At 45.3% G+C, this 9914-nt stretch overlaps 1 protein-coding gene across 1 annotated transcript; it reads right to left on the bottom strand.

The window, feature by feature from the left end:
* Positions 1-5876: 5876 nt before the first annotated feature.
* Positions 5877-9317, bottom strand: TNF (tumor necrosis factor). The gene is made up of 4 exons (XM_044419762.1): positions 8846-9317; positions 7802-7823; positions 7207-7272; positions 5877-6522 (listed from the first exon to the last, which is right to left on the bottom strand). The coding sequence occupies exons 1-4, from the start codon at positions 9026-9028 to the stop codon at positions 6098-6100; spliced, it is 696 nt and encodes a 231-aa protein (XP_044275697.1). The 5' UTR covers positions 9029-9317; the 3' UTR covers positions 5877-6097.
* Positions 9318-9914: the final 597 nt, after the last annotated feature.

Below are 9914 nucleotides of genomic sequence, written 5' to 3' on the forward strand. Positions count from 1 at the left end.
CTTTCATGGAGGGTTCCCGGAGAAGGGACTCTCCCGCAGATCTCAAAGGGCGGTCGGGCATATACGGACGTAAGCGCTCGTTCAGGTAGCCAGGACCCAAGCCATTTAGGGCTTTGTAGGTCATAATCAACACCTTGAATTGGGCCCGGGCTTCAATGGGAAGCCAGTGAAGCTGATGGAGGACTGGAGTCATGTGAGCATAACGCCCCGTCCCCGTCAGCAACCTGGCAGCTCTATTTTGCACCAATTCAAATAATAGAAGCTCACTGAAGGCAGCACAAAGTTCAAGAGGTTAGCAGTATAGTTTGCAAGTAGAGTCAAGGAAACTTACAGAGATGGCTTTCTTCAGAAAATGGAGGTTTTGTGTAAACGAGGAAAACACGGGATGCACAATCTTGCAAAAGGCAAATGCAAGCAGAAGACTGGAGAGGGAGAAAAAGAAGGTGCACGTATTGCCAGCATCATCATGGCCAACAATACAGAAATCTTTAAATATATCAGAAGCAAGAAACCATCTTGAGAGGCAGAGGGACCATGGGATGATAATGGAATTATAGGAGCACTGAGGAAAGATAAAAAGATTATAGAAGAGCTGAGCAAATTTTGTTATCTGTCTTCACAGCTGAGAATGCCAAGCAACTACATGTTCCTGAATGTATGTGTTCAGGAAGAGAGTCGGAGAAGTTAAGGCGGATAATAGTGACAAAAGATGAAATTCTCGGCTTATTGATGACATCCAAACTGATGACTTTATTTATGCATTTATGTATTCACTTAATTTCTGTACTGCCCCACAGCCAAAGCTCTCCAGGGGGGTTTTCAACAATCCATAAATCAACAATACAAACGCACTGAACATATCTTAGAAGTATCCATGCTAGCCTTCTTGAAAAACTCAAGAAGTGAGTTCTTGAGTTCTTGTGGTGCGATGCCCTTTTTTCAGTAGCTGGTTAAAGTCCAGAACGGAGAGAGAGGGAATACATGGTAATTCTCCCAATAAATGGATGTAATTAGGACCCAGACAGTTCTGTATCGGGGCTAATGCTTTTCAACATATTCATAAATGATCTGGAATTAGGAGTAAGCAGTGAAATGGCCGTGTTTGCTGATGTTACCAAACTTTTAGTGTGGCTAAACCCAAAAGGGATCATGAGAAGCTCCAAAGGGATATCTCCATGCTGAGGGAATGAGCATCGAAATGGCAGATGCAGTTCATTGTAAGCAAGTGTGAAGTAACGCATGTTGGGGCAGAAAAATCCCTGTTTCAAGCATAGGCTGATGGGAATCTGAGTAGCAGGGACTGAGCAAGAAGGAGGTCTCCGGGTTGTGGTTGACAGCTTAATGAAATTGTTGATCCCGTGCACAGCAGCTGCACAAAAGACAAACTCCGTGTTAGGCTCGATTGGGAAGGAAAGTGAAAATAAAGCTGCTAAGGTTCTACTCGCTTTATGCAGGTGTTTGGTGTGGCTACGGAGTGTACAGTTCTGGTCACCACACCTGAGAAGGGACATTATTGGACTGAAAAAAGCAGGGAGAGATGGAAGTGATGAAGGGGCCGGAGCGAGGAACAGTTGCAACCGCTGGGCTTGTGCAGCTTAGAGAAAAGGCGAAAAAGGGGAGACTTGCTAGAGGTGTCCAGAGTGACCTACAGTGGAGAGAAAATGGCAAGGGAGACATTTTGTTCCCTCTCCCATAACACTTGAACCCAGGGTCATCCCATGAAGCTGATTGGCGGGAGGATTGGGACGGATGAAAGGAAGTGCTTCTTCTCCTGACATATAGTTAAACTATGGTGCTCACTGCTACAGGAAGTGGTGATGGCCACTATTCTGGATAGCTTTAAAAGGGGATTGGACTGGTTCATGAGGGAGGGGGCTGTCAGGGGCCACTAGCCTTGCTGGCTATGGACTACCTCCTTCACCAGAGGAGGCCAGCCTGCATGCCCCAGTTGCTGAGGAGCTTGGGCAGACAGAGGCCTTGCACCCCTCCTGCTTGAGGGATCCTGTGGGCAGCTGGTTTGCCACCATGTGTACAGACTGCTGGACTAGTTGGACCTTGGGTCTGATCCAGCAGGGCATTTCTTTTGTTCTTATGTCCCGGCTTTCAGAGTTAAAAGAAACCTCTGGGGAGAGGAATTGTTCTGTGGTGCTGTCCCATTGCTGGAACTGGCCCCTGGCGTGCTTGCTTGCCCTCACCCAGGCCCAGCTCAAGTGTGTTTGCTTCCTGGGGTGGAACAGCTAATGATCTTCCCCTGCCCCATAGGGACAGTGCTAGTTCCTGAGAAGGTGTGGGAGGAGCTGCAAATTTGCATATGTTAATTTACATAGGCTGTAAAGTCCCTCTCTTTGTTTCCTTAAGGGGGCTTCCCTTCCAAGGACATCCCTATTTGGGGGAAAAAAGGATGTATAGGCAGGCAAGAGGAGGGCATTTGCATTCAAAAGCAAGCAAGCAAGCAAATGCAGCAGTGTTCAGGATGGACACGAAGACGGGAAGCATGTGCTCTACTGCAAAAGAGCTCAGCAATGCCCCTCCACCTTTTCTTCAGCAAGCATCCATGTTCAGCAAGATGGTGAGGCAGAAAGTCTCCCAGAAATATTTTATTTATTTATTTATTTAAAACTTTTCTATGCCGTCCCTTATGCATGGCATCTCAGGACTGCTTACAATCATTAAAATCAAAATACAATAAAACAATACATACAAATATAATAAATAACATATAATCAATAAAAATTAGATCAAAAGTGACTGGTGAAATGTTAAAGTACTCATTTCTAAAATAACGATTGAATAAAGAGGTTTTGACCTGGCGCCAAAAATAATATAAGCTCAGCACCAGGCAAACCTCTCCGGTGAGCGCAGGCCACAATCTGGGCACCACCACAGAGAAGGCCCTACTGCAAGCAGATGTCCCGGCTGCCTCCTTCAGGGAGGGTTCTCAGAGCAGGGTGCTCCAGCTCTAGTTGGCCAGCTTCTAGCTCTGTCTCTGCTGTGAAAGCAAGGAATGGACAAAACCAGTCATAATATTTGGACTCCCAAGGCAGACATTTCCACAAATGCCTCTCCTCACAGTAAAAAAAATATGCAACAATAGAAGAGTTAGACATTTCCTACCCCTTTCTGTTCCAAAAATCGACTCTCCGAGCCAAGCACTTGCGTGCCGTCAGTGTTCCCTTATAGACCCCCAGGCAAATTTGTCTTTTTCACCCAAATGTTGAAGAACCTTGTAACGGGATGGTTTCTATCCAGTGTGTAACTTTCTTTGGTGTTTTCCTCTAATTCCATCCCATTTCTGCATTAACCTGTGATTTCAAAACAAAGCAGAAGAAACAGACACTTTTAAATACCTATTTTTAATTTATCCCAACATTCTGCATCCAGTTTGACATTTTGTTTTATTGATTGATAGATAGATTGATTGCATTTGTATGCCACCCCATGTAGCTAAAACCAGTACATAATACAATAAAAATACTGTATCAAATACAGTAGCAGGTTAAGCGCAACATAAACAACAGGACACTAAAATAATAAACCAGCAGCAAGATCGATAAATCACAATTTAAAAAGAAATACTAAATAAAAAGGTCTTAACTTGGTGCTGAAAGCAAAATAATGCGAGTGCCAGTTGCACCTCTCTTGGAAGGAAATTCGAAAGGTGAGGTGTGATGACGGAGAAGGCTCTTTTCCTCGCCAATTCCTCCTCACCAAATCTGGGGCTGGTCATGAAGAAGACCTCCATTGATGCTCTGAGTGGTCTGGTAGGGATAGATGGAAACAGGCATTCCCTTAGTTATTTTTTATTGTTTGAGGCTATATCTACATTAGACAACTCAGAAAGCTCAAAACCTGATAAGTGACCAAGTTCCAAGTTGCATGTTAGTTAGGAAGGAGGGAATTGGATTGCTTCGGTTCAGAATTTGCAAAGGTCACATTTGTCAAGCACCTCCGCTTTTATAGCACTGTCCTATGTGTGTCTACTTAGAAGTAACTTCCATTTAATTCAATGGAGCACTCTGCGAGTGTGCCCCAATGAATACAGTAAAACTTTTTCAGGAGTAAACATGTCATCTTCTCTTTCATTTGACTTGCCTGGCTTGACATTTTAAGGTGGGGAGCGGGGGTGATGAGATGGATCCATATTTCCAGTCCTACTTAGATTCATTTAAATCACTGGGACTTTAGCAAGCCAACTTATAGTGCATCCACTGTTTACTCTGACTTAAATCTGGGTCCATCCTGATTTTTTAATCATGCAGTTTTGTGTAGCTCTTTAAGTGTCTAAGTGACTGATGGAATAAATAAGCTGAAATGCAGTTACCACAGGAAACTACAGAATGTCAGGACTACTCCAACTTCTTAACACTAGGCCAGCCATGAATAGTGTGGAGAACAAGGCATTTCTTGGCATTCATTATGGAGGTGCCCTGCCTCTCCCACTTGTTGAAATTGACACATTTTCGTACTGGCAGGTGGGACTGCTGTAAAATAGGATTTGTAGGTGCTGAAAAATGATTTCAAATGAAATGTTCAGTGTGTTGAGGCTTAGATCCCGCCAAAACCTTGTATCCAGCCTGTGGGGAAGGTTGCCTGTCCTTTGTGATGCCTCCCATAGCATAAGGCCGTGCCCAGGACAACTTTTCAAATGGCAAAATGCAGTTATTTAATAGATTTTGATATAAGCAGCTATGTTGAAAAGGTATTTCTAAGTGTTTGGTGGTCCATGGGCAGAAAAAGATTGCCCACTCCTGTGGCTGACCATAAGCCGGATAACTGTTTTACTTCTGGTTTTAGATATGTTTCTTTCATTTTAATGTGAAATAGAACAGGGCCCATATAACTGTTGTGTTATGTAATCATTATGGTTCATGGACAAAACAACAGAATTACAATTAATTTAATTACAATTAATTTCAAGGACACAGTACATTTTTATAAAGATCTTTTATTGCAGTCTCATTGTTTTTTCCCATTCAAGTACAGGACCAAATAAAAACAGTTGTAATATAAGTCTCCACCATGTGCCCAACAGCAAATAGCACAGGAAAGAGTCACTGTTATAAAATAGTTTATAAAAATAAATTTGCAAGGTCTTTTTTATTTTAAAATTACTTGTTTCATGAAAAACTGCAGGCAACATTTCAATAGAAAATCTACCAGATGGGCTTTGGAAATTCCCCAATAGGGACAGGGGATTTCCCTGTCCTTGATTTCCCTTTCCCTGTTGATTTCCTCTTCATCTTTAGGCAGAAAAAAGTTGTGCAGCTCCCAGCATTCTCCAGCCAGCCATAGTTGCTGGGGAATCCTGGGAGCTGCAGGAATTTTGGTCTAATCATGCATAGATTGCACCTTTTATTTAAGAACTTCAGGTCCCCAATCCCCAATTCAGGAGCAGTTCCTGCAATTCATTAAATTGACATTGTCAAGTGTTCACAGATATACACAGTATATATAAATATGGGGAAAAAGAGGGACATACAATGAACTGCAGACAGTACCTGGAACATACATTTCCTTTCAAGCAAGTTTCATGCATTCCACAAGCACCAAAACATGTAACCACGGGCTAGTCCAAGTATCACACATACACAATGGCAGACGCGCATTCACTGAATGCGCAGCACAAAACCTTTCTGCCCATGTGCAGTCCTGAGTGGACCAGAGATGCACGCATGCACAATGGCTTCCACAATCCTTCCAATGCGCACGTGCGCGCGCGCACACACACACACACACACACACAATGAATAAATAAATAAATAAATAGATAAATTAATTAAATTAAATTAGGAATAAGTCATAAAAAAGGGCGATTCAAATAAATAACTCATATCAATGAAGTAATCAAAAGAGGGTTAAAAAAGAGCCCCGGATGATGCACCCACCCAAGCCTTCTAGACCATGTGCCATTTCCTTCATATCAGCAGGGTCTTCTTGGTCTTAAGACTGGCCATCCAAGCAGACCCCTGTTTTTTTTTTTTTTTTTTTGCTGGCTTTTCTAATAAACAGAGGCATGGATTATTTGTTCGCTTGGGCTTTGCTTGGAATACTGGAAAACTTACTATGAGGCAAGGGGGCGCTCAGTGAGGACAATCGCCTACATGCCAATCACCCCGAAATAGATCTGCCCACTCCGTGTTAAGTCCAGATGGTGAGGTAAATCGGTTTTAGACCAGAGGCGATCTCCCTTATGCAGCTTGAAAACAGCCCCCTGGTAAATTGATTCGAACCACAACTTTGAGTGGCTGGGGGGATCACGTCCCCCCTCGCAGACGGTCTTCATGGATTTCAGCAAGTCCACTTCTGTGTTGAATTGTGCAGACTGCCAGGAGATGGTGTGGGTGAGCAGCACGGGGGACGTGCAGCCCTTTCCGTGGAACAAGAGCTGAGAGTAGATAAAATAGAGTCCGGTGGAAGGCACGACGAGGGAATTGTCATTTTCATTTAGCTGCATGCCATTTTCCAACATGGAAGGTGCTACCTTGGTTGTCCAGAGCAACTGGTTGTGGCGACTTAAGTTAGCTGTAATGGAAGGCAAGGACGAGAGAGCCAGTCAGAATCAAGGAGAGTCACCTGTCCACCCATTCCCTCGGCCATTCTCTCTGTTGCTCTGCTAAGGCATCGCACATCTTTTGCCCCCTGGGAGATCCAAGCAAACCCTCTGGGAAGCCTCAGAGGGCCCTTTCCCTTTCCCAAGACTTCTTCCCAAGGACCAGTGCCTGTTCTAAGACTTAGTTATTGGCAGTAAGAATGTTAAGGGAACATCTGCTGATATCTGATGTATTTTGGCCTCACGCCTTTTGCCCTTGGGTCCTGAGGTCTTCCCCAAAGTGGAAATCAGGCTACAAAAGTTCTGCAGGGCCTAGTTTGATTGCCTTGCAAGAAACCAGTTTGGCCTGGCATTTTGGCACAGTAGAGAGGCCAGATACTTTGGAGCAACTTGGCCTTAACCAGATTATGAGCCAACCTTTACCGTTGGTCCAGAATACCAGACTGCACTCCTGCATTTAAGAAATACAGTTCAAACCCTGCTTAAAATGCAGTTCAAAACCTCACTTCGAACCCTACATTTCCCTATGCTTCCTAATTCAATCACTATGTGATATCCCTCAATTCTGCTATTTTATTCTGGTCACATGGTAATAATGCTATTTAAAACCTGGAACTCCTGAGACCCTTTCAAGCAACTTAAAGATTGCTACTCACCAATGGCATGTGCAGCTGGTTTCCTGGACACCAGAGCCTGCACTTTCATGGTCGCCGGCAACCCTTCTGCAAAGAGAGAAAGGCAAATGGTCAGGGGACATGTCCTTCTCAGCCTCTTCGGAAGGGGGACCGTGGGGAGACAGAATACAGTCCAGCCGTCACAGAAAGCCTGTGAGGGCGGGCAGGATCCCTTCTGCAGGCCATCCAAAGCTGTGACTAGAGTCTGATTTTCAAGGATCTGCCTTCAAGTTCCATGAGGGACATTGCCCCTGTCCGAAACAGAAATGGGAACCACCCTTTGGTAAACCTGTACCCCATCGTGCACTTTCTTGCAAGTCCTGCCAAGTCGAGACCTATCAGTTTTTCCAAACTCTGCCATTTCAATTGGATAATTAAGCAGGCAGTTACATTTACTCAACAGGATTTGAATGCATTGAGTATTTCCCCAGATCATGCCCATTTCCCCTAAAAGATTTGGAAAAAGAGGAGGAGGAGTCCTTGAGCTAAGAATCCATGAGATTCCAGCAGGGGTAGTGGCCCATTGCAGGTAAAGAAAGTGTCACTTAAGAAAATGTCAGTATTTAGAAATACTTACCAGAAAGTGGGTTTCTGTTTTCCTGAAAAAGAAATGAGGGAGATTAGATTAGTATGGGTGTAGAACAAATAGAATATGGTATACATTCAATACCATTATTGGTATAGAACATATTGTGATAGCCACAAGCTGGAGTTATCTATGTCCAATGAAGAAGACTGAAAAGGGAAGCCTTGTGAATGCACAGAAAAATAGCACAGGGCTGAGTGCAGTTTATTAAACTCCCTCTGGAATACTGGCATCAAATCCCAGTAATCCACTCAATGGCCCTAAAAAGATTGCCAAGCTCTTTTCTTCAAACAGGCAAAATTGCCTTTAATAAGTAAGGTTTTTTAATGGACATACAAAATTAGTTGTCTAGATCACACTATTGAATGTGTGCTCATAAACAGAAATGAAAACATTTTCTACCTGTCCTGTCCTTTCTCTTTGCCAAATATTGCAGACAACTACCCAAGAAGAATAGACACATTGGCTGAAAAATGCTCCAGTGCCAATGATTCAAATGAATTAAACCTCCTCAAACTGAGCTCTTTGAGGGTCTTTTGGCCATCTGGTGCTCAACTAGCATGTGTGAGAAGTCCCACTTCAGGCCCACTAAATCTTCTCTTTTGCCTCTTTGCCTAAAAGGGCAAAATCAACATGCGCCATAGGTCAAGCACTGCCAAACAAAATCCTACACATGATTGCTTTTAAAAATGGCCCATTGAGTTCAATGGGACTTGATCCCACGCTTAATACTATCTTTCCTCTAAAAGCCCCTTAAGATGCGATCAGACCGCAAAGCCAATTCTTAGCTGGCTGGGGAGAATCGGGGTTTTGGGACATCTGGTGGTGGGAGATGCAAGTTGAAATAACGTTGTGCTATTTTGAACGGGTGGTTCCGAGTTTATTCGCCAATAGGAGCAGTTTGTTTGCGGCGCTCCTTTCCATTATCCGATGCCCGGTGTGCAAGTCCTCGCAGCGCCACCCAGAGGAAAAGGTGGATACCTCAAAATCCGCCCTCCCCAGAGAAGTCTCGCCCCATCTCCCCGTGCTGCTTACCTCGGTTTCTGACTGCCGGAAAGCTCCGAACTGCAAGAGGGTGAAAAGCAGCGTGGCCCCGATCAGGAGCACGAAGGAGCAGATGCTCAGACATTTCCAGGGGCCCTCTTTGCGCAACGACTTGTCCACCAGGATCACGCGGCTCCCTTTCTCCAGGTCGTACACCAAGTGCTCTGAGCTCATAGCTGGCCGGTGCGGGTCGGGCAAAGCAGGCGGATCGGCGGGCTGAGCGCGGCGGGCTGCTGGTTTCGCTGGCAGGGCAGGCGCCAAGTTCAGGGAAACTGCGCTAAGCCTCTCGAAGGGAATTGCGCCGAGCAGTGAGGTAGGGTGGCTGCGGAGGAAAGTTTCTTGCAGGGGGCTATCTGGCTGCTGCTTTGGAGTTGCAACCTCCCCGGGTCCGCTTAAGGGCAGGTGTCGCTTTCAGGCTCCGCTCTCCTCCTGCCGGCTCTGTTCTCAAGGCGAATGCCGCCGTTTCTCTCCAGGACGCCTGCCGCCTCTCGTTTATAAACCCTCAGTCAGGTTTTTCCTCCTTGTGTAATAGAAGGCGGAGAGAGGCCGAGGCGCGAGCATCCTTTTTCGAGAGGGGAGGAGACATGGGGGAGTCGCTGGAGTTTTTGAACCAGTATTTCCACCCACCCACGTCTCTCCGAAGTGTCAAACCGAAGCTTAGCAAGAGGAAATAGTGCGGAAGTCAGTCTCCTCGTGGGGGTATCCCCGCACCTTGGCCTGCACCCGCAAAGGGCCACCAACTGCTTGATGCCGTAGTACCTGTGATTTCGGAAGGGCCACCCCAGGCCTGCAGGAAGCTCCTTGGCACTTGGAAGGGCAGGCGGGTGGAAAGCCGTAGAAAATAAACCCACTGTCATGTTGTTATTGAAAAAAGAAAAAGTGTGGAGTTTTGGGGGCTTTTATTGCGGTAACACCTGAGGGGGTAATTCCTGGGTTAAAGGAGTGACAATATGAGGGAACAGGCACAGATGCTAAATGACTATTTTGCCTCTGTGTTCTCCCCATTGCAGGATGGGGGATATCCACATAGGGGATTAGATGAGGCTGGGGACTTAGGGGC

Source organism: Varanus komodoensis, unplaced genomic scaffold, assembly GCF_004798865.1.
Source record: "Varanus komodoensis strain SLA01 unplaced genomic scaffold, ASM479886v1 scaffold107, whole genome shotgun sequence".
NCBI classification, from domain to species: Eukaryota; Metazoa; Chordata; class Lepidosauria; order Squamata; family Varanidae; genus Varanus; species Varanus komodoensis.

Bases quoted from the DNA above. Each gene is read 5' to 3' on its own strand.
- TNF (XM_044419762.1), bottom strand. From the start codon at position 9,028: ATGAGCTCAGAGCACTTGGTGTACGACCTGGAGAAAGGGAGCCGCGTG. The intron at 7,273-7,801 runs GTAAGTATTTCT...CTCTCTTTGCAG, and splicing joins AAACAGAAACCCACTTTCTG to AAGGGTTGCCGGCGACCATG. The intron at 6,523-7,206 runs GTGAGTAGCAAT...CTTCCATTACAG, and splicing joins ACCAGCTGCACATGCCATTG to CTAACTTAAGTCGCCACAAC.